The sequence below is a fragment of the Schistocerca cancellata genome, chromosome 9 (genome assembly GCF_023864275.1).
Source record: "Schistocerca cancellata isolate TAMUIC-IGC-003103 chromosome 9, iqSchCanc2.1, whole genome shotgun sequence".
NCBI classification, from domain to species: domain Eukaryota; kingdom Metazoa; phylum Arthropoda; class Insecta; order Orthoptera; family Acrididae; genus Schistocerca; species Schistocerca cancellata.
The window spans coordinates 353,415,624-353,441,074 of record NC_064634.1 but is presented as its reverse complement, the minus strand read 5'-3'; the positions used below and the strand labels follow the sequence as shown (position 1 = coordinate 353,441,074).

Genomic DNA, 25,451 nt, shown 5'->3' with positions numbered 1-25,451 from the left:
GAGAGATCAGCTGACGCGAATGCTTTCCGTGTTTGTTACGACCCTGCTTGTTAAAGCAGCACGGTGCTCAAACCACACTACAGGGAAGTTGTTTTATGTTCATGCTCATATAAAATCTATACCATTTGCAGCACTGTATGTGAGGACATTGTCGTCGGAAGATGCAATTCTCTCCTGGCGCCATAGTATGTGCTACTTAATAAGCATAATCACATAAACTACTCCAGAACGAATTTACAGTCTGCAGCGGAGTATATATCGTTTTGAAGCTTCCTGGCAGATTAAAACTGGGTGCCGGAGGAGGACTCGAGCCTGCGGCCTTTGTCTTCCACCGACTGAGCTAGCCAAGCGCGACTCACCATCCACACCACAACTTTACTTCTGCCATAACCTTCCAAATGACAAAAAATCTCTCCTGCCTACTTTTCTTACTGGAGTGCTAGCCCCGCAAGGTATGCGGGAGAACGTCCATGGAGTTCCGAATGTAGGAGACGTACTGGCGAAAGTAGAGCTATGAGGACGGGTCGTGAGTCGTGCTTGCATAGTCAGTCGGTAGAGCCCTTTCCCGCGAAAGGCAAAGGCAGAAGGTACGATTCTTGGTTCGGCACAACGCTGTTACCTGCCAGGAACTTCCAAACCTAAACTACTTTCACATACCTTGGTCATTGTCTTTCGTTGAAGTGTAGTTCTAGAACCCGCTGGAAACCACGATATGACCACTCAGAACAACCGATATTCTTTATAGTAGGAAGAACATAATCTGGACTGCGCAATTATCTCGATGACTGGAGGCCTTGTACTCCTCACAATAATGAAACCTCATCAATCTTTGATGCCGTCCTGCCTCTGTCAGTAAATTTATGGAGGTGGCTCTGTGTGTTCAAATCCACGTGATGGCGTCATGACTTATATTTTCTACAGCTTTCCTAATTCGCTTAAGGCAAATGCTGTGATGCTTCCTTCGAAAGGACACGCAGATTTTCTTCCCCAAACAGAGCGGGAACCGCCGCTCAAAACAGCACATTCAGAAATGTATTATTACGGCCATCAGACCTGAGGACTAGATCATGTAGAACAAGGCATCGATGGAAAGATGGCGAGTCAACCATACGCAGTAAAGTGAAATACTATGGACATTTACAGCCATACATTCCCTCGGAACGCTGGTTCCACGCAATTAAAGCGAATAATCATTCTCCAGCAATCTGTACAGCATAAACAGTCAAGATAATGCTTATCGTCAGTTTGATGGACTAGTACCGTCAGATACGTCACATTTTTTGGAATGTCAACTCTTTGCAAACCAGTAAACATATTTCTTACACTTATACGTCTTCAACTATTAACAACTAACACTGTACCCGCCAGGATAATTATTAATTTTAAAACTAATTATGAACTTTTAAATAAACATAATCTTACCCTATAACATCCTACAAGAAACTTTCTAAACTTCTTAAAACACTGAGCGATGTCTCTTTGATCTTCAGGTCAAAAGCCAAAGAGAAGAGGATATAATCCGTCTCCGATGATTGTTAAACCCGTATCTTCCTTTGTTTCATTTTTAACTGATCGTGTTGTCCGCGGTGTCTCGTCCCAGATCACAATTCTTACGTGAACTGTGGTGTTGTTATACGTGTTCAGTATATTCTTACATTTCTCGTGTTATTTCTTTGTGACATCCGACTGACACCTCACGCATCCTCTGCCCTTCTTTTTACCACTGAGAGATTTTGATGAGTAACGCAATTACGCCGATTGTGATGAGTTGTATACAAAATGTGAGAAATTCACACGTTAGAGTCACAAATAGCTGCTGATGAAATAAATTTTTATGAACCGGTTTCGATCGTCCGAACACCTTCAGGCATCATAAAATTATTTAAAGTAGCCTTTTTCCACATGTAGTATATGCGGTGGCCCTGTCTTCACAAAGTAATTTGATTATACATCTTAAAATAACCCATCTAGAATGAAGTTTGACATTGTCAAATTGTAGCGCGCGACCTGTTTCCGTAAGTATTTCATTTACTATTGTCCTGTTGGCACGGGATGGACTTGTGGCGTTTCACCACTTCACTTAGCTGCCTAAATAAACATATTTACGTTGAGTTACCTCTGAAATTAAGAGAATCGCCACAGTTGCACTGGTTTGCCCTGTGACAGAAGGATAATTTTTTAAATAGGAATCGCAGATCCCTCAAAGTCTCAAAGACGCGGCAGCCGTTCATAGGATCGGTGAACTGTAGGCATATCAAAGCCAGAAAATTGATAGCAATAAAATTAGGCAACCCAAGAACTAACTTAACCATTCCAATTAAGCCCCTCCCCCCCCCCCCTAAATGTACCGTTACAGACATAAAATTTACCAGTTTCGACTCTTATGATCATCATCAGAACCAGTATCTTGGTAGAAATGTAGCACGTCGAACAGTCACTTTGATGGTGACTTGACATCAACTCAAGTGAAGCGTTGAGTTCATGCCGATGTCAAGTGTCCAACACAGTCGCCGAGTGCGTGTGACACGCTACTTTACAGACAAGAAACTGGTTCTGATGATGGCTCATAAGAGTCGAAACCTGCAAAGTGCTATTAAGTCCATCCAACACGATCAACCTTGGCCTTGCCTCCCCATCGGCCAAGTTGTCCCCCTCCCTTTGCCCTACGTTTTGTCTGATCTTTTGAGCCGTTTTTCCCCCATTTTCTTCTGTCTTCAGAATGAATTTTCACTCTGCAGCGGAGTGTGCGCTGATATGAAACTTCCTGGCAGATTAAAACTGTGTGCCGGACCGAGACTCGAACTAGGGACCTTTGCCTTTCGCGGGCAAGTGCTCTACCAACTGAGCTACCCAAGCACGACTCACGCCCCGTCCTCTCATTCTGGAAACATCCCCCAGGCTGTGGCTAAGCCATGTCTCCGCAGTATCCTTTCTTTCAGGAGTTCTAGTTCTGCAAGTTTCGCAGAAGAGCTTCTGTAAAGTTTGGAAGGTAGGAGACGAGGTACTGGCAGAAGTAAAGCTGTGAGGACGGGGCGTGAGTCGTGCTTGGGTAGCTCAGTTGGTAGAGCACTTGTCCGCGAAAGGCAAAGGTCCCGAGTTCGAGTCTCGGCCGCCACACAGTTTTAATCTGCCAGGAAGTTTCTTCTGTCTTCTTTTCCTGGTGTTGTACCCATTGTGTCGTGATTATGGTATGGTACGGTATGGTGTGGGGATCGGGAAGGGTCGGCGGCGGTGCTGATGCCCCAACTCGCGTACCGTCTCTGGGACGCCCCTGCTCTCCCCGTTCCCCGCCCATTTTCCTGTTTTTCACTCTTCCTGCTGCCCCGGCGTTCCTTTTACCTCTTCGTTTGCCCGTTTTTCTCTTTGTCTTAGCTGGACTGGGCTGTTTGTGTTGTTCCTTCCTTGGTTTCCTCCACGTTAGATCATGGGTCCGATGACCTCGCTGTTTGGTCCCCTCCCCCAAGTCAACCAACCAACCAACCAACCAGCCAACCATCCAGCGGGGTCAAGACCATTGTGAATCAAGTGTTAAGACTGTCTAGTTTTGGGAGTGAGGACGGCACCTCAACATCAGGTTGCCCCAAGCGAGACTGACCGGTGATGGTGGTGGTGTTGCAGAGTCCAGTGAAGGCCCTCGGCGAATGGCGTCGGGGGCGGCTGTGGCGGCGACTGCGACGGCGACGGACGCGGGGGCGGCGCTGCTGGTGGCGTGCGACGTGGCGCTGCTCTTCCTGTTGGTGGCGGGGCTCGTGGCCAACGCTACCGTGCTGCTCGTCTTCTACCGGCGGCCCGGCCTACGCACCCTATCCAACAGGTGAGCCCAGCCCACAGCCGGCCCACTCTGTTCCGTTTCATTTCGCTTACGTCAGCCTTCCACAACGGCGCTCGCCTATAAATAAGCCGCCAATTGAGAGCTGAGCGGGTCCAGGCTCTCGAAGTCCCTCATACGTTTGCTGCGCGACCTCCCAATGAATTGTTTACAACCGCTGTTCGAGAAGGTAGGGAGGCAGCGGAGAAATTTTAATCTTCCAAAAGCTTTGCTGGCAGAATTTCCTTTGGAGGTGAGGATACAGAAGCTTCTGCGAGGGCACTTTTTTAACCAGAGTCCGATCGGTCGCAAAATTAAAACCACAGTGAAAATCCGATGACGCTTTGCGCATATGGATTGCACAGTATCTCTAGTATGCCCTCGGCAACATCAGGTTGCATTTTTCAGCAGTTTCCATTTATGGACAGATAGTGAACACGCAAAAGATGCCTAGAACAATGTGAAGTGGGTGCTGTCATTCGATTCTTCTTTTCACGCCGAGGGTTTTTGCCTGACTTCCATGCGGCTCGAAAACGTAACTGTCACGCGTTACAGACGACTGTGGCAATGGTGCAGGAACTTCGAAGCAGGGCGTACAGACGTTGATGTCGCAGGCGGTCAGGGAGTGAGGCGAGCGTCAACAAAGGATCTTGCTCAGCGAGTCGATTAGGCGATTAGAGAAAATCACCTACGAAGGGGAACTCAAGTAAGTTGGACTGTTGTCCTCAGGCATTGTTCTTCTTCATGACAGTGCTGGGCCGTACACTGCAGCTGCAAGAAAGACGCTCCTGTAGCCTTTTCTATGGAAAGTGTCTGGTCACCCAACAATAGCGCGGCCTTGGCTCCCTCCGATTTTTATCTTTTTGCTCACATAAAACGCTAGCTATGAGTACAGCATTTTGGCACAGGCAACGAGCTGCAGACCAGCATAGAGAATTGACTGAAAGTGCAGGCGGTTATCCTCTGCGACGAAGGTCTTGGAAAGTTGGTACCACTATACGACATATGTCTTTATGTCGGGGAAACGACTACGTACAAAAGTAGCTGGAAAATGTAGCTAAATGCCGCAAATAAAACGTTTTTCCTTTTCACTGTAATTTCTATTTCGGAATCTTGAAAAAGAAGAAAAAATACCCTCTTATCAAACTCGTGTTACACTGCCAACGCCCCCACCACAGTGATTTTTGCATCTGCGTCTATTTTTATCCGCACGTTGCATCTGTGGACGTGGCTGTATACAATACACATTCTTCGTGTTTCTCCAAATCACACGATACATTTCGTACCCCGTGGTCCCAATATCAGGCGAAAACTGAAGAATACATTGTTTACGTCTGCTCTTCAGCGAGTCATGCGAAATGTACCCCCAAAAGATATTTTGGAATGTACATTTCGCATCACCTCGCTCAAGAGCAGACGTAAATAATGTATTGTACTATATGCACCTGATAATGGATCCTTAGGGTCCGGAATGCATAGTATGATTTCATATAACATAAATTTTTATTTAATTGAGGGTGTTATACTCCTGTGTTAGACCTGCAAAGCTGCTGGTCGGTTTACGCACCACATGCAGGGTGACGCAGCTGAGGCAAACTTTCTGAACTATATCGAGAATAATTAAATATAAGTAGCATTCAAAAAGAAACGAACCGGAGGCTTTAAAAGCGATGAAGGGATCGTAATGCCATTGGCTACAGAAGACTGCATGATTAGTGTAAGAGCGCTGAGTCCTCAAACACGCCGCTAGGGGGACATGGGCGCACACGCACGTGACAGAGCGAACACGTGCAATCGTCGACCGTCCACTGCACTCAGTACTGCTGAAAACAGAGAAAAGGAAGCTTCAAAAGAAGAGCAATGGGATGTTTTGTGTTTCCTGACAGCGGAAGGAGTAGCGGAGAACCGAAATTCGTTAAAGAATGGCACAAGTGTACGGAGAGCACTGAGAGTCCATTGCAAGGGTCATCACACATGAGATTCAAGAAAGGACTGACGTCGTTAGCCGATGACTCACGATCTGGAAGGCCACACCGCATTACAGACACCATTGCCCCGTATATGGATGCCCTCGTTATTGAAAACCGGCGAGTTACAGTGGCAGCCGTTGACCCAGAGGTGGGACTGACCGTCGTAATTGCAACGGACATGCTGTGCCCTCCGTATAATTGTGCCAGTCTTCGATGAATTTCCATTCCCCGCACTCTTCCAGCTGTAAAGGAACGCGCTACACCCCTTTACTATTTTATTGAAGCTCCTATTTCTGCGTTTTCGGCACTAATGAGTGCAGGGGACGGTCGACGCGTCCAAGTGTTGGCTCTCATCAAGTGGTGTGTGGCGAGTTTGGAGCTTCACCCCTCCAAAGGGGCAACACCTTCCGTAGGCAATGTCATTACCATCCCTTCAGCGGTCTTCATTTTACAGCTTCAGGCTCGTTATTTTTCAATATATCTTACAAATCGCGGAGTGGGTTTCGCTAAATTATAACAATGTGGTTAATTTTCTGACGTATTCTAGTGGTTGTTTTTTCTTCTCCTTCTTCTTTTATAGCTTTTTAATTGAACTACACGCGTTTTTCGGTGGCACTGGGAAGAGTCTTCGAAGAGAACTAAAACGACGTAGGTCGTGTGGAACTTGATCAAATAGCAACAAAGTGACGACACTGCAACGACGACCGCCCACAAACTTCGATCCTCCAGTACCAATCGTGTAGCTCATATTCGGTTCACATGTTCATGTGTGGACTTCAAGCCCATTAGTCTGGACTCTGCTGTTGTTGCTCGTGAAGCTATTCCGACTTTCACAATGTGTATGGCCAGCTGTGGTCTATACGGTGGATAACTTCAAACCGTTACACGATGAACAAACGATCGAACGGTCGACTAGACTACATTTGGGCAGTATACGAGGGATATTCGGAAAGTAAGTTCCGATCGGTCAAGAAATGGAAACCACTGTGAAAATCTAGTAAAGCTTTGCACATATGTGTTCGACAGTGTCTCTAGTATGCCTGTCGGTTACATCACTTCGCCCTTTCCAGTTCTGAGCGCATGGCGAGCACATAAAGATGTGTAGAAAATAGTGTCTCCCGCCAAGTATACGGTTCTGCTGAGAGATTTCGCCTGATGTTATGCAACCCACATTACAGAACTGTCATACGGTTCCTACTTTGTGACTATTCTCAGTCGTAAGCTGCACGGGCAATGAAAACGCTCCTGCAGCGTTTTCGATGTGAAGTGTTTGATCACCCGCACTACAGCCCGTAATTGGCTCTCTCTGTTTTTCATCTCTGCTCACATTAGCTACTGGCTGTGAAGACAACATTTTCGCACAGACAACGAGCTATAGATGAGCGTAGAGAATTGGCGGGAAGCACAGGCGGCTGCCTTCTATGACGAGGATATTGGAAAGTTGGTACAACGCCACTACAAATGTCTAAGTCGGAGTAGTGACTATGTAGAGCAGTGTCTGGAAGCTGTAGCTAACTGTTGAAGATAAAATATTTCTCATTATCACAGTGGTTTCCATTTCTCTATCAATCGGAACTTACCCTCCGAATAGGCATAGTACCTGGTGTGTAAAATGACACAGAACAATGCACCCAAAGGCTAAATCCATGGTAGGCATCTGCACACACTTAGTGATGACTTTGTATCTATAGTGATTAGGACTCGCCTACCTCGTAAGTGTTTCTTCAGTGGCCCGTAGTTTATAGTATTACTCTTGTTTCGTAACTAATTTACGATATACATCATTACTGTTTTTAATATCGCTAAGCTGTATAACGAAATTTCTACATTATGAAGTCCCACGACAGACACAAGACAAGTTTACGAGGTCGCAAAAAAAAGCATCAAGTTCACTTACATTTCAGGAATGCCACCAGTAACGGAACACTACCTCAGTTTTGCAAAGTTATGTTTTTGTAAAAGGGCTATAGATTTTTAGTAGTTTAACCTTCCTCAGCAACTAAGAGTAATTATTGAAGAAATAGGTAACCAGTTCTACAAAAGAAATTTTATTTCTTGACCAATTTCAGAGACTTAGTGCCCTTCTTCAGAAGATCAGAATTGTCGCACTATTAGCTAGAGTCAAAAATAATCAGGCATACGCAGCATATTACAGTAGTCGCAACTGTAGTTGGCATAAAACAAATATGGTGTAGAAAACCAAACAACTGTAGACATCATGCCAGAACTGCTAACTAACCGTAGTGAGATTTTAAAAATTTAAGAAAAACTGTATCACACTCGTTGACCTGATGTTTGAATTCTGATTACCAAGTATGTCTCTAACAAACTCGAAGTCGACGGTACATTAATATGTAATCTTATTTCTTTATTCCATCAAGTAAGGATGCAACGAGCTACTGTCAACGTATTTGGAATGTGCATACTCTGGTAACACTGACCGCTTCGGTATAAAATTGTGCGCCCGCGAAACGTCAATATTAAAAATTTGCGAAAAATTTAGAAAATAGATAACGTCTCTTGCCTTTATTCCCGTAGTATACGTTCATTATAAATATGACCATACATCGACAAGATCACAAGTTTGTGTTGTGCTTATAAGTTTTTATAGGTAATAAAACTTTACACAATGGAAATATTCAGGCGGAGAACGCCGAAGGTCTTCTCTGCGATCAGTGGCAAAGATCTCTACACACATCGTAAGGTTTCTTGGTACGTTCTTGACGTCAGAGGGAATAACCAACCAATTAGAACGTGAATTCCTTTAAATTAAGTACATCTGCTCTGAGTTTTTCCATAACAGAACCAGTATGCTAAGCAGGGCAGTGTCCAAGCCACAGTTTTGCGGACTGGGGAATTTTCGTACCGCGAAACACGGAGTGAATGCCATCATCAACAATACTTTGCAGATGGCTGACGTAATTCGATGTGATGACCGTCGCAAACCCAAATAACATAGCGCTTCCTGAAGAATTAGTCTGAAGCACGAGATGATTGTTTTCCGCCGATGGTACAATTAATTGAGAGAATATTACGTTTCAGTATTGCAATACTTAACGTAGTACAGAAGCGCAGTAACGGGGACGAAAAATGCGACGTTTCGAACGTGTATTGTGATACCATCTTCGGAACATCGAACTAATTAACTTTAGCCACCACCGTCTCAGACTTCACGGTTTAAACCCTAAGGCTTCTTACTTCAAGCTTACTAGTACTGAATGCCCATTTCTATCTCATTGTTTCCCACAAAGCGCCACATGGATCGCTGTTTTAAAATGCCATTCTTTCGACTAGTTTGTCGCTGCCCTCTATTTTTCATCTACAATCTTTCTTCACATTCTAGTCTTGGTATACATCTATTTTCGTTTCTACTACTCCTTCCAGAGCCAGGTTAACTACAGCTGGATGCAGTATCAGACATCCCATTAATTTGTCCCTTCTTCCATTAAGTGTCTTCTGTTTACTTCTATCCCTCCCTATTGTTTTACTCTCTTTCATTTCGTATTTTATCTGTCCACTCATTCTTAACATTCTTCGATAGCACCACATTTCAGATCAGGGTTTCCGATGGCCTACTTTTCACTTCCACATTATACTCCAGATACATGCTTCATGGAATTCTACATACTCATACGAGTATATGATAGCAACAGCGCTCTTTTATTGAAGACATATTTCATCACCTGTAGTAACCTGATTCCAGTATTCGGCCATCCATAGTAATCTTGCTTCCAGATAGCTAGATTACCTCTTTCACTTGAACTTCGGTATCGATCGCCATTTTGATGTTAAGCAAGTTGTTGTTCTCGTTTCTACTACTCTTCATCGCAGTATGCACTAAATTTGGATTATCTATATATTTATACTCCCGCAAACCGATGTAAAGAGCACGGCAGAGGGTACTTCTCATTGTACCACTTACTAGTCTATTCACGCAGGAAGAATTATTTGTTAAACGCCTCTGTATGCACTGTAATTAGCCGGATCTTATTTGTAAAATTCTCGGGTGTCATCCGGGATGACATCGCAAGTTCTCAACGATACTTCGCCAACAGACACGTTGCCATCTTCAGGTGATTTCTGATAAACGCTGTCCTGCTGGGATCGGCGTTCTAAGTAAGTTTAGTGTTACTTCCTCCGTCACTACAGAGCGATGGAAGGGGTAACGGCCAACGTACATAGGACGCCGACCCGAGCAGAGCAGCACTGATCAGAAACCACCTGAGATGGCAACAAGTCTGTTGGCGAAGTATCGTGGAGAACTGACATGACCGGAGCGGACGCCCGACAATCCTGTAAGTTTGAAATATGCCAGGAAATCATGAGGTTGCAGTCTGATCTCGCATCCTCGGTTTCTAGGGAAGCAATATGTAGAAGATGGGGGTATGTTCCTAGAGTTGTCGCTTCATGCTGGTTCTTTGAAACTTTGTAAGCAGGTTATTGCAGAGTATTCGACGTCTGTCTTGAACTGTCTGCCAGTTCAGGCCCAGTAGCACGTCCTTGACACTACCTCACGCGTCGAATAAATCTGTGACCATTTGTGTTGTCCTTGTTTGTATGCGTTCAATATTCGTTGATGATCGTAGTTGGTCCTAGTCAATGGGAAACATCTGGATAAGCCATAAGGTTTCTCGGTACATTCTTGACGTCAGAGGAAATATCCGACAGTTAGAACGTGAATATCTTTAGGTTAATCGTATCTGAGTGCCGCATCTACGTCTACACCTACATGGATACTCTGTAAATCACCTTTAAGTGCCTGGCAGAGGGTTCGTCGAACCACCTTCACAATTCCCTATCACTCCAATCTCGTATAGCGCGCGGAACGAATGAACACCTGTATCTTTCCGTACGAGCTCTGATTTCCCTTATTTTATCGTGGTGATCGTTCCTCCCTATGTAGTTCGGTGTCAACAAAATATTTTCGCTTTCGGAGGAGAAAGTTGGTGATTGGAATTTCGTGAGAAGATTCCGTGGCAACGAAAAACGCCTTTCCTTTAATCTATTTCCAGCCCAAATCCTGTATCACTTCTGTGACACTCTCTCCCATATTTCCATATAATACAAAACGTGCTGCCCCTTCTTTGTTTTCGATGTACTCCGTTAGTCCTATCTGGTAATCCCACACCACGCAGCAGTATTCTAAAAGAGGACGGACAAGCCTAGTGTAGGCAGTCTCCTTAGTAGGTCTGTTACGTTTTCTTTGGTTAGCCTTCCCCACAACATTTTCTGTGTGTTCTTTCCAATTTAAGTTGTTCGTAGTTGTCATATCTAGGTATTGAGTTGAATTTACGGCTTTTAGATTAGACTGATTTCTCGTGTAACCGAAGTTTAACGAATTCCTTTTAGCACTCATGTGGATGACCTCACACTTTTCGTTATTTAGGGTCAACTGCCACTTTTCGCACCACTCAGATATTTTTTTCTAAACCGTTCTGCGGTTTGTTTTGATCTTCTGATTACTTTATTAGTCGATAAACGACAGCGCCATCCGCAAACAACCGAAGACGGCTGCTCAGATTGTCTCCCAAATCGTTTATATAGATAAGAAACAGCAAAGGGCCTATAACACTACCTTAGGGATCTTCTGTAATACAACCGCCACGTTAATCAGGGCAGTGTCCAAACGATAATTTTCCAGACGGGAAGTTTGCGTACCATGAAACACGCGATGATTGCGAAAGACGCTCCCTTTGTTAACCAGACATCATAGATGGCTGGCGTAATTCGAGTTTTTATCCATCATAAAGCAGATAGTTCCCACGAGTTACTTTTGTAAACAATGTCGTTTTTACACTGACTGAATTTTCCCCGTATCCTAATGCACCGAAGTGTTCCACATGTATTACCTAGCGTCCTGGGCCTGCGTGAAATCTTATCCGGGGCCGGCCGGAGTGGCCGAGCGGTTCTAGGCGCTACAGTCTGGAACCTCGCGACCGCTACGGTCGCAGGTTCGAATCCTGCCTCGGGCATGGATGTGTGTGATGTCCTTAGGTTAGTTAGGTTTAAGTAGTTCTAAGTTCTAGGGGACTGATGACCTCAGATGTTAAGTCCCATAGTGCTCGGAGCCATTTGAACGAAATCGTATCCCTACAAATTGTTATATCCAGTACCCAGCCGGCCGGCACGGTGTTGTACGGCGAGTGACGCCTGTGCTCTTCGACGATGCGCAGGTTCGTGCTGAATCTGGTGGCGACGAACCTGTCGGCGTGCTGCGTGTTCCTTCCGCTGGCGGCTGCAGACTCTGTGCTGTCCCGACCGCTGTGGGCGCTCTGTTCCGCCGGCCGAGCCGCCGCCGCCGCCACCTGCGCAGCCTCAATCCTTGGAGTACTGCTCATCGCGCTCGACCAGTACTGCGCAGTGGTCGACCCGCTGCACTACCACTCGCGCATCAACAAGCTGCGCTCCGCAGGTAAGCCACTCCCATCACTATCCGAGCATGGATGACCAAGCCTCCTACACTACTGGCCATTACAATTGCTACACCACGAACATGACGTGCTACAGACGCGAAATTTAACCGACAGGGAGAAGATGCTGTGATACGCAAATGATTAGCTTTCAAGAGCATTCACACAAGGTTGGTGCCGGTGGCGACACCTAGAACGTGCTGACATGAGGAAAGTTGCCAACCGATTTCTCAAACACAAACAGCAGTTGACCCGCGTTGCCTGGTGAAACGTTGTTGTGATGCCTCGTGTAAGGAGGAGAAATGCGTACCATCACGTTTCCGACTTTGATAAAGGTCGGATTGTAGCCTATCGCGATTGCATTTATTGTATCGCGACACTGCTGCTCGCGTGGGTCGAGATCAAATGACTGTTACCAGAATATGGAATCGGTGGGTTCAGGAGGGTAATACCGAACGCCGTGCTGGATCCCAACGGCCTCGTATCACTAGCAGTCGAGATGACAGGCATCTTAGACGCATGGCTGTAACGGATCGTGCAGCCACGTCTAGATCCCTGAGTCAACAACAGATGGGGACGTTTGCAAGACAACAACCATCTGCACGAACAGTTCGACGACGTTTGCAGCAGCATGGACTATCAGCTTGGAGATCATGGCTGCGGCTACCCTTGACGCTGCATCACACACAGGAGCGCCTGCGATGGTGTACTCAACGACGAACCTGTGTGCACGAATGGCAAAACGTCATTTTTCGGATGAATCCAGGTTCTGTTTACAGCATCATGATGGTCGCACCCGTGTTTGGCAATATCGTGGTGGACGCTCATTGGAAGCGTGTATTCGTCATCGCCATACTGGCGTATCACCCGGCGTGATGGTATGGGGTGCCATTCGTTACACGTCTCGGTCACCCCTTGTTCGCATTGACAGCACTTTGAACAGTGGACGTTACATTTCAGATGTGTTACGACCCGTGGCTCTACCCTTCATTCGATCCCTGCGAAACCCTACATTTCAGCAGGATAATGCACGACCGCATGTTGCAGGTCCTGTACGGGCCTTTCTGGATACAAAAAATGTTAGACTGCTGCCCTGGCCAGCATATTTTCCATATCTCTCACCAACTGAAAACGTCTGGCCAAGCAACTGGCTCGTCACAATACGCCAGTCACCACTCTAGATGAACTGTAGTATCGTGTTGAAGCTGTACACGCCATCCAAACTCTGTTTGACTCAATGCCCAGGCGTATCAAGGCCGTCATTACGGCCAGAGGTGGTTGTTCTGGGATCTATGCACCCAAATTGCGTGAAAATGTAATCACATGTCGGTTCTAGTATAATATATTTGTCCAATGAATACCCGTCTATCATATGCATTTCTTCTTGGTGTAGCAGTTTTACTGGCCAGCAGTGTTATTTCTCGAGATCTGCCGTATTACAGCAATATTTTTTTTAATCCTCCCGCGTCTCTTGTTGACCACCTGTTTCTCCCGACTCTCTCTTCAGTGGTCAGTGTCATTAATGCCGCGAAGTACTATTGATACTTCCAACACTCTGATCGACAAGTGTCGAAAAGTTTTAGATAATAATCGATACTACTGTAGACCTTTTCCTGATCGTCCTTGTACTGAAAGAAGACAGTTGCCTTGGGATATGCTAGGAGCGCAGGGAGAATGACACAGCCTACACGTCTGGTTGGTTGGGGGGGGGGGGGCAGGGAAGTGGTAGTGACGGGGGTAGTGTCGATCAGTACTGGTAATCCACGGAAGCGCTCGCCTCGTACCGATCACAGTAGCTATGGTATAAATAACACACCCAAGTGATAAGGGCTCGCGAACGCTGATTATAGAGACGTTCGTGTTTAAACTTGTTCGTTACATTACTTATCAATTTACTCGCACCTCACATTTCGCCACGCTTTGAAAGGGCCAGTACTGATAGATCGCTTAAATTGGCATCAATCGAGAACAGATAAGTCAACCCAAAATGTTCCGATTTGTGTAGCACTCTTTCCGTAATGTATGTGCTAAACTGTTCGGCGTTTGTTTCTAAAGTGAATCAATTCTCATCACGTGCTCTCGCAGTGGACTGAAGATGTAGAGACTCGAAGAAGATAGAAAATTGAAAAAGTGGGAAGGGCAATATTCTTGGTTAAGGCCCACGACCTTCAACATTTACCGTGCTTACCATGTGCTATGCAAGCTTGACTTCAGCACCGCTGAGTCTTATTAGACACTTTCGTACTCTAAAAACCACCTCTCGGTTTGAGGAGTTACCCCATAATGACATAGTATAAGACATAATAAAGTAAGCAGTTCGTATGTTCAGTTACCCTTCTGGAACTGCGCGTTTTACCAATCAGATGGAACACAAAAGACGACCTGCAGTATGCTAATGCAAGTCTTTTCGCGTATTCTGTGTCGAATCATATATTCCATCAGGTCAAGTTACCTTAGCTCTGTTGACAGTTTTTCCGCTTTCATATGCCGAGACACTTATTTCCATACGTCAGTTTGATGTTCGTGTAATAACTGAAGCGAAGAACCGCAGTATGATCTTGTTCCCTCACTTAAGTATCAGAATCACAATAAGAAATATGGTAACATGTTCCGAATTATCTTCAACAGAATGGGTGTAGGTTAGGAACTGGATTCCTCGTTAGAGAGGGGATGGGTTGGGTCACGTTCCCAACCCTAACCTCACCTGCAAGTCACACATGAAAAATAAATCAGTAGTACAGCAGATACAAGAATATGACGGCAAACATCTGGTGTCTGATATAAAGGAAGATCTTGAACTCCCTAAGGATGCGTTCAGAAGGCTGGAACTGACAAAAATAACAAGGCAGTGAAGGATTTTGCGATGTAGCTGTTCGGGACTGCTCTTCTGTCCACGTAATTTACCCTGGAAGGAACACACATCAAGCATTTACTGAATGATTAATTTGGGTCTGGGAAATGATGATGAGGAACCTGAGGTTGCAGAAGAAGAAAATGTGCATGCTAAACTGCCACCGGTTGAAGGTGACAGTGAAGGTGCTAAATGTGTGCTACTGCTAAATATTCCTCATTCTTTGATGGTGTAATTTATGGCTGCAATTATCTATCACCTTATTTATGTCATTTCATTGTAGCCATTTTTGTTTGGTAAAAAATACATGTCATAAAAAAACGTCAGCATAGCAAAGCTTTTTCTATGCGACTCTAATGCACAAACAAACATAATCCACGGTGTCGTTGACGCCACTGTACTCTGTTCAAACGCACTGACAGGCAATGCACAATCGATCAAGCAGCTGTTTTGACGAAAGCGTTTCACCATCGAGAGACGCATGGAGCTCAGAGTGGTGCCTCATCCAGCCTACCTCCATGAACAGAAGATCGCAGTTTTAAATCCACCGATTGTAATGTCAGCCTTTCAGAAGAACGGACAATTTATTTTGCCGTCCTCTCCTAATCTCAGGATTTCATCTCTAACGATCTCGCCGTCCGTGCACGTTAAATCTGAGGGCCATAGACACGGGTTCCCAGGTAGATGCCGTGTTTCTTGATACCCGCAAGGCTTTCGATACAGTTCCCCACAGTCGTTTAATGAACGAAGTAAGAGCATATGGACTATCAGACCAATTGTGTGACTGGATTGAAGAGTTCCTAGATAACAGAACGCAGGATGTCATTCTCAATGGAGAGAAGTCTTCCGAAATAAGAGTGATTTCGTGTGTGCCGCAGGGGAGTGTCGTGGGACCGTTGCTATTCACAATATGCATAAATGACCTTGTGGATGACATCGGAAGTTCACTGAGGCTTTTTGCGGATGATGCTGTGGTATATCGAGAGGTTGTAACAATGGAAAGTTGTACTGAAATGCAGGAGGATCTGCAGCGAATTTACGCATGATGCAGGGAATGGAAATTGAATCTCAGTGTAGACAAGTGTAATGTGCTGCGAATACAGAGAAAGAAAGATCCCTTATCATTTAGCTACAATATAGCAGGTCAGCAACTGGAAGCAGTTAATTCCATAAATTATCTGGGAGTACGCATTAGGAGTGATTTAAAATGGAATGATCATATAAAGTTGATCGTCGGTAAAGCAGATGCCAGATTGAGATTCATTGGAAGAATCCTAAGGAAATGCAATCCGAAAACAAAGGAAGTGGGTTACAGTACGCTTGTTCGCCCACTGCTTGAATACTGCTCAGCAGTGTGGGATCCGTACCAGATAGGGTTGATAGAAGAGATACTGAAGATCCAACGGAGAGCAGCGCGCTTCGTTACAGGATCATTTAATAATCGCGAAAGCGTTACGGAGATGATAGATAAACTCCAGTGGAAGACTCTGCAGGAGAGACGCTCAGTAGCTCGGTACGGGCTTTTGTCGAAGTTTCGAGAACATACCTTCACCGAGGAGTCAAGCAGTATATTGCTCCCTCCTACGTATATCTTGCGAAGAGACCATGAGGATAAAATCAGAGAGATTAGAGCCCACACAGAGGCATACCGACAATCCTTCTTTCCACTAACAATACGAGAGTGGAATAGAAGGGAGAACTGATAGAGGTACTCAAGGTACCCTCCGCCACAGACCGTCAGGTGGCTTGCGGAGTATGGAAAAAAACCCTGTCCTCATTATTTCCTTTAAGCGTGGTTACTACAGTCGTGAGTTACTGTGTGACATAAATCGCACAATGTTTTTATACGATTTTATACATTCATCTTACAGCGTTTGCCATGTATACACATTACAGTAGTGGTTGTTTGAAACATGGCACTGCAATTAGCCTCTCGGCTCTGGCCAGTAACTGATCGTTCCAGCCGTAACTACTTGTTACTTTATACTGATTTTGCTTGAGATAAATTACAACTACTATGAAACACTTTGAAAGAAATAAGCAGTCTCGAGGATGTCTGACTTCTACAGTACTGCTTCCCTGCCGCTTCCAGCTTTGCCTCTGCTCATCACCGTCCCTCTCCCGCCCTTTACCGACAAAGTCTGGTCTCCATTTATCGTTCCCTTGCCAGTAGTCAGTGTAACACGTATTTTTTATGACTGGCAGCCATGATGCTGACGGCGTGGAGTGTGGCGCTGGTGTTCGGCGCCCTGGCGGGCATCGTCCCGGTGGAGGACTCCACCGGCTCCAGTCTGTGGCAGGCGTGCCTGTACCGGCATGCGCGTTCCGCTCCCAACACCAACACCAACACCACCACCGACAACACCAACACCACCAGCTCCATCAGCGTGGAGGAGCCACAGCTGGAGCGGGCTGACTACTCTCTCTACAGGGAGACCTTCGCCGCCTGCTACGCAATCTTCATATTCGCCATCCCATTTGCTGGTATCGCGTGGATCTACCTGTGCATCTACTCTGCGGCACACAACAACAGCAAGCGGACGCGGCTCACTGGTGAGTGACTCACTTCTCAATGAGCCGGCCGCTAGTAGCCGTGCGGTTCTAGGCGCTTCAGTCTGGAACCGCGTGGCTGATACGGTCGCAGGTTCGAATCCTGCCTCGGGCATGGATGTGTGTGATGTCCTTAGGTTAGTTAGGTTTAAGTAGTTCTAAGTCTAGGGGACTGATGACTTCAGATATCAAGTCCCATAGTGCTTAGAGCCATTTGAACTTCTCAATGGCACCAACTCTTTCTTTCCCTTTTGGTCTCCAGGGACCATATCAATTCAGATCAGCTTTCTTTACGCTTTACCAGTACTATTTGTTATATGTATTATTTGGGTACGGTGTCCGTTCATTTGGACGTGTATGCCTGAAAGAGCAGACACAATTGTGACGATATGCAGATACAAACTAGGTTAAATAAATTTCCAATTTTCGTCAAGTGAATACAGGATGATTCCGCTGCCCGTACCGATCCTTTTGACAAGCATAAATTTGTCTTCTTCGTAAGGAAAACGGACTGAAAAAATTATTTTTTCGAAACCATGGGAAAACAGAAATACCTTTACTTCTGCAACTGGTTGGCTGTTATTTTCCAATTCTATCAGATTTCTACCTGCGACATTACTACAGCGCAGCCATGTTCAAAATTTTAAAACCTCGTACACCTTTAACTGCCAGTCGTCTAAACCTTACTGTGTGCTTGATGGGTCCATCTGAGGCGGCACTTCCGTGAGTCCTTCACTTTCGACACCGTCGAGGTCGACCACATTTGAATTCAGAAGCCCCTACGTTACCAGCTGAAAATAAAGGAGCAGTGCTTATAAACCGTGATCAACTTCGAATATCCATTGGCGATAAACTGTCCAAAACGAATTTTATGGTGGCCTGATATTTCAGTTTACTGTCACTTTCCTTGAAATAAAACGAAAATAAGTAATTCTTCTTCGCTTTTGTGAATAACTGTTGTCGCTTTTTCTAATAAACTCTTATTAACCAATGTTGTTGTTGTCTTCAGTTCTGAGACTGGTTTGATGCAGCTCTCCATGCTACTCTATCCTGTGCAAGCTTTATCTCCCAGTACCTACGGCAGCCTACATCCTTCTGAATCTGCTTAATGTACTCATCTCTTGGCCTCCCTCTACGATTTTTACCCTCCACGCTGTCCTCCAATACTAAATTGGTGATCCCTTGATGCCTGAGAACATGTCCTACCAACTTCTTCTAGTCAAGTTGTGCCACAAACTCCTCTTCTCCCCAATTCTATTCAATACCTCCTCATTAGTTACGTGATCTACCCATCTAATCTTCAGCATCCTTCTGTAGCACCACATTTCGAAAGCTTCTATTCTCTTCTTGTTCAAACTATTTATCGTCCATCTTTCACTTCCATACATGGCTACGCTCCATACAAATACTTTCAGAAACGACTTCCTGACACTTAAATCTATACTCCATGTTAACAAATTTCTCTTCTTCAGAAACGCTTTCCTTGCCATGCCAGCCTACATTTTATGTCCTCTCTACTTCGACCATCATCAGTTATTTTGCTCCCCAAATAGCAAAATTCATTTCCTAATCTAATTCCTGCAGCATCACCTGATTTAATTCGACAACGTTCCGTTATCCTCATTTGTTTCTGTTGATGTTCATCTTATATCCTCCTTTCAAGACACTGTCCATTCCGTTCAACTGCTCTTCCAAGTCTCTGACAGCATTACAATGTCATCGGCGAACCTCAAAGTTTTTATTTCTTCTCCATGGATTTTAATGCCTACTTCGAACTTTTCTTTTGTTTCCTTTACAGCTTGCTCAATATACAGATTGAATAACATCGGGGATAGGCTACAACCCTGTCTCACTCCCTTCCCAACCACTGCTTCCCTTTCATGTCCCTCGACTCTTATAACTGCCATCTGGTTTCTGTACCAGGGGATGGAAATTGCTTACAGATGTTCATAAAGAGTGGCGGCTTTGTCACAGCCTTTTTCGAAACCGCATTGCTCACATAAGGAACGGACAGGCAGCAGGCGTTTGGTGGTGCAGAGCAGCAGCGACTAACAGAGCCGCCGTATGTCGGTGTGCGCAGGTTCTGGTCCGGTGGCAGCCAGCTCTCAGCTGACGTCACAAGTGAGCACAGCGGACGCGTCTGTCGACGCACAGGTGGCGGACTGCCAACCGCTGGCGTCCGTGGCGGAGGAAGCATCGTGCGACCTGCAGCCGCCGCAGCTGCAACAGCAGCAGCAGCAGCCCACCACCATCACCTTCTCCGTGTCCGCTGCGCCCGCCTCGGAGGACAACACGGCCCTCCTGCAACAAGTGAGTCTTCCATTAGCCATTAGGAGACGTGATCGTAAAGTTAAATTATCACCTCAAAAACAGACATGCCTCCCTGCTGTGGTGCGGGGAGCTCAATGTGTACTAAGACTCCAAACGCGTGCCTGCAAGGAACTAAAAAAAAAAATAGTTACGTAACTTTATTTATTCGAGCTGATATTAAATTTCTGAAGATCCCTCTCTGGAATAATTATCGATGCATCGCAAACTAAGGGTGAAGTATCGGTCAGAGGGTTAGCTGCCCTCTATAATAAAAAAACTGAGATAATCGATCACTAACGAACTTAAACGGATGTCTTACGACGTCTGCCCCGAGCAGATACAACGAACAAAAGCGAACAAAATGAAAAGCGCCGGCACTGTAGCTCAGCGTGTTCGATCAGAGGGTTAGTTGCCCTCTGTAATAAAAAAAAGCTGAGTGAATCGATCAACAAAGAACTTCAACGGGCGTCAGGGGACGTCCGCCACGAACAGATGCAACGAACAATGACGAACAAAATGAGATAACAAAAAAAAAGTGGTCAGTGCGACAGAACGTCAAGCTTAAGGGCCCGGGTTCGATTCCCGGCTGGGTCGGAGATTTTTCTCCATTCAGGGACTGGGTGTTGTGTTGTCCTAATCATCATTATTTCATCCCCATCGACGCGCAAGTCGCCGAAGTGGCGTCAAATTGAAAGATTTGCACCCGGCTGTCTACCCGACAGGAGGCCCTAATCACACGGCATTTACATATTTTTATATGATAGAGGGTCTATACAAGGGCGATGTACTTGACGACAATATTATGGAAATGGAAGGGGATGTAGATGAAATGGAAGATATGATACTGCGTGAAGAGTTTGACAGAGCACTGAAAGACCTGAGTCAAACAAGGCCCCGGCAGTAGACAGCATTCCACTAGAACAACTGACAGCCTTGAGAGAACCAGCCATGACAAAACTCTACCATCTGGTGAGCAAGATGTATGAGACAGGCGAAATACCCTCCGACTTCAAGAAGAATATAATAATTCCAACCCCAAAGAAAGCACGTGTTGACAGATGTGAAAATTACCGAACTATCAGTTTAATAAGTCACGGCTGCAAAATACTGACACGAATTCTTTACAGACGAATGGAAAAACTGGTAGAAGCCGACCTCTGGGAAGATCAGTATGGATTCCGTAGAAATGTTGGAACACGTGAGGCAATACTGACCCCACGACTTATCTTAGAAGCTAGATTAAGGAAAGGCAAACCTACGTTTCTAGCATTTGTAGACAGAGAAAACTTTTGACAATGTTAACTGGAATACTTCTTTCAAATTCTGAAGGTGGCAGGGGTAAAATATAGGGAGCGAAGGGCTATTTACAGTTTGAACAGAAACCAGATGGCAATTATAAGAGTCGAGGGGCATGAAAGGGAAGCAGAGGTTGGGAAGGGAGTGAGACAGGGTTGTAGCCTCTCCCCGATGTTATTCAATCTATACATTGAGCAAGCAGTAAAAGCAACAAAAGAAAAATTCGGAGTAGGTATTAAAATCCGTGGAGAAGAAATAAAAACTTTGAGGTTCCACGATGACATTGTAATTCTGTCGGAGACAGCAAAGGACCTGGAAGAGCAGTTGAACGGAATGGACAGTGTCTTGAAAGGAGGATATAAGATGAACATCAACAAAAGCAAATGAGGATAATGGAATGTTGTCGAATTAAATCAGGTGATGCTGCAGGAATTAGATTAGGAAATGAGTTTTGCTATTTGGGGAGCAAAATAACTGATGATGGTCGAAGTAGAGTGGACATAAAATGTAGGCTGGCAATGGCAAGGAAAGCGTTTCTGAAGAAGAGAAATTTGTTAACATGGAGTATAGATTTAAGTGTCAGGAAGTCGTTTCTGAAAGTATTTGTATGGAATGTAGCCATATATGGAGGGCATTGGAGGGCAGCGTGGAGGGTAAAAATCGTAGAGGGAGAGCAAGAGATGAACACACTAAGCAGATTCAGAAGGATGTAGGGTGCAGTAAGTATTGGGAGATGAAGAAGCTTGCACAGGATAGAGTAGCATGGAGAGCTGCGTCAAACCAGTCTCAGAACTGAAGACAACAACAACAACAACAACAACAACAAAAACAACAACATCATGAGCGGCGTACTTCTCGACCGAATTAATGAGATCCAAAACAGCAGGAAAGGCAGCATCAGTCGTGAGATCTAATTGCACTGAAAATAGCAACATAACAGCTGAAATCCACTACAATAAACAGACCAAACATATAAGACTGATACTGCTCTTGAATAGCACATCGAGCGGAAGTTACTTTCGTCCTTGAGTTTTAAACATCAGTGTAGCTACAGGCGTTCTTAATCGCTATATTCGTTTTTGAGTATGCTGTACCGGGTGATCAAAATGTCAGTATAAATTTGTAAACTGAATAAATCACGGAATAATGTAGATAGACAGGTACAAATTGACACACATGCTTGGAATGACATGGGATTTTATTAGAACCAAAAAATACAAACGTTCAAAAAATTTCCGACAGTTGGCGCTTCATCTCATCAAAATAGCAATAATTAGCATAACAAAGTAAGACAAAGCAAAGATGATGTTCTTTACAGGAAATGCTCAATATGTCCACCATTATACCTCAACAGTAGCTGTAGTCGAGGAATAATGTTGTGAACAGCACTGTAAAGCATGTCCGGAGTTACGGTGAGGCATTGGCGTCGGATGTTGTCTTTCAGCATCCCTAGAGATGTCGGTCGATCGCGATACACTCGCGACTTCAGGTAACCCCAAAGCCAATAATCGCACGGACTGAGGTCTGGGGACCTGGGAGGCCAAGCATGACGAAAGTGGCGGCTGAGCACACGATCATCACCAAACGACGCGCGCAAGAGATCTTTCATGCGTCTAGCAATACTTTTTTTTGGGTTCTAATAAAACCCCATGTCATTCCAAGCCTGTGTCCATTTTTAGCTATCTACATTATTCCGTGGTTTATTTATGCTGACTTTTTGATCACCCGGTATATCATTTTGCAATCGTCCGGTACCTTGTAAGTGACCTGACTGATGCATATGCCCAATATTGTGACCTGTGAAGCTGACAGCAGCTGCCTCCTTGAATTCGCAGGTGACAGTGACGGTGACGCCGCCGAGCTCCCCGCAGAAGGGCGCCGGCCCTGCCACCTGCCAGTCGTCGCCGGCGCCTTCGACGCCGCTCTCGCGCGCTGCCAGCGTCCGCAGCACGTCGAGCAGCATCGTGACGTCACTGAAGCACCGCATCTCGAACGCGAGCGTGTTCCGCTACCGCGAAGAGACGCGGGCCGCGCGCGTCTCGGCGCTCGTCGTGGTGATGGCGCTCTTCTGCTGGTTCCCCTACGTGGCGGCGCTGCTGCTGCACTCGGGGCTGCTGGTGGCGCTGCCTGCCGGCGGCGTGCCGCACTACGTGGACGCGCTCAGCCTCACCATGCTGGCCGCGGGCACGGTCGCCTCGCCATTTCTCTTCGCCCTCCGGTCGCGCCGCGTCCAGCGCGAGGTCCGCCGTATCTTCGGGCTGCCGAGGCCGTCCGAGGCGGGGTCCGGTACCGCCACGTGCCGTCGAAAGGCGCCCACGTTGAGGCGTCCGCCGTCTGTGCAGGTCCACCATCCCCAGCAGACGCATCTCACTGCAAACTACAGCCACGTGTCGCTGGACGTAATGGCCTCCCTGGCGGAAGGCGAGACTGACTCTCTGTCCAAAGACAGTTCCTCGTCGGTGCTGCAGTCTTTGCTCAGCAAAACTAAATGGGGCACCAAGCAGCCCAAGTGCCGGACTATGCTGTGCGACTTTGTGCCAGTTCCCGACGCGGCTCTCAGTGTGGACACTTGTCGCAGTTCCTTCTCCAGTGGTGCTAGTACGCAGTACACGTCTTCCACCGTGGACACTGGAATAGATGACTGAGATCGCCAACTGCAGTGGTATAGTTCGACTGTGTGAATGTAACGACTGTTCGAAAAGACACTGTACAGTGCCGCATTGTGTATTTGCCATTTTCTGTATCCGTAGCCTGGAGTGCGAGTAAAACTGATACTGTCAATGCACGATTGTGTACCGTATTCCACTAAGTATTCAAACTGTCAAAAACATAACAAACACGTCTGTGGTTTTTTGCTGTGTTAGAAATTTTGCAGAGCACTTACAATTAGGAACTTCAGTAAGGATGCTCTGGAGGTTGATGTGTAGCAAGTGTACTGTTTAGGGGAAAGAAGCTGAAGCACAGTCTCAGCTGAAAATGGCTGCATACTGATTGCAGACTCTTCCATCAAGAGAACAATAAACTAGACCAAAATCAATGCTAGAGCATCACAAGTTAATTGTGACATACCTCAGACAAAGTCGTTGTAGTAGTAGTGCTGTAAATAGAGCATATTTGAACAGTTAAGATATGTATAGTGCAGCTTGTCAGTATTCCCTACAATTAAGTTCCTGAAAGTGCTTAACTTTCTCAGAAGAATGATGAAGATGTTGCTGAGAGTACCACCAGCATATAACAAAATTTGCAGGGTCTTGTGATAGTAAGAAATTCCATTACTGTGAGTTCATTAAGGAAGAAAATTTATTGTGGAGACTGTTATAGGCAGCCAACATTTCAGATTTTCTGAAATTTCAGTATTCCACAGCTTGGTAGTGAAACTTTAAGTCAACAACTACATTGCTGAATATGAGAGAGAGAGAGATAGAGAGAGAGAGAGAGAGAGAGAGAGAGAGAGAGAGAGATAGAGAGAGAGAGAGAGAGAGAGAGAGAGAAATGATAATGATAGTGATATTAGAGCACTTTCACATTTATGTAGATGGAATATGCTCTCTACATTGGTACAGCAGTATGTGATGATACGGTTGACCAGTGCTTATTTGTATGAGCTCAAATTCTACTCACTGTAACTAACAGTCTTACCATGTGACAGGTACAAAGCTTGGCTGGGAATTAGTTATTTCTCACTGAGCATTTAAGCTACAATATCATTACTAAGTAATGTTACCCTTGCTGCAATGTAGCAGTACAGACTCGTGCCACTGCCTATTATTATTATACTACAGCAAACCAACATGGGGAATTTGAAACACATTGTGCATGCTCCAATGTTCTGAAAAAATCAATGAAAAGAAAAATTATCCTAACAGATGGTCAGTTACTGTTGCTTGTAATTAACAGATGTTGTTAGATATTACTGTCAGATTACTGGCATAATAAATTATTTACTTAATATTACGATTTATATCCTCAGCATGTTTCAGAAAGGTCAGTCAAGCTAGTCAGAATATTAGTTTCTTTCAGACATAAAAAATTAGGTAATGATCAGAAGCTGATTACATCAAAAAAATACTGCTGTACCTTTTGAAACGTCTAGAAAATTGTGTAGCAACTTATAAACTGTGTGTTCACATCCCTGCTATAGTGGGCTGTTTCCAAGTACAAATCATGTAAACAAAAAGTGACAACTTTAGAGGAACAGCATTCTTTCAAGCCAAATGTTTTGCCTGTCAAATTGTAAAATGCTATCAGCATAGTGA

General features: G+C 45.3%; 1 protein-coding gene across 1 annotated transcript in view; it reads left to right on the top strand.

Moving 5' to 3' along the window:
• LOC126100739 (tyramine receptor tyra-2) overlaps positions 1-24,656 on the top strand; it is an 85,510-nt gene extending 60,854 nt beyond the window's left edge. Inside the window, exons 2-6 of the mRNA XM_049911360.1 lie at positions 3,619-3,814; positions 11,952-12,190; positions 17,245-17,592; positions 19,670-19,899; positions 23,031-24,656. Coding sequence (XP_049767317.1) covers positions 3,642-3,814; positions 11,952-12,190; positions 17,245-17,592; positions 19,670-19,899; positions 23,031-23,840 — 1,800 coding nt within the window. The 5' untranslated portion in view covers positions 3,619-3,641 and the 3' untranslated portion in view covers positions 23,841-24,656. The remainder of the gene's footprint in view (positions 1-3,618; positions 3,815-11,951; positions 12,191-17,244; positions 17,593-19,669; positions 19,900-23,030) is intronic.
• The last annotated feature ends 795 nt before the right edge of the window (positions 24,657-25,451 follow it).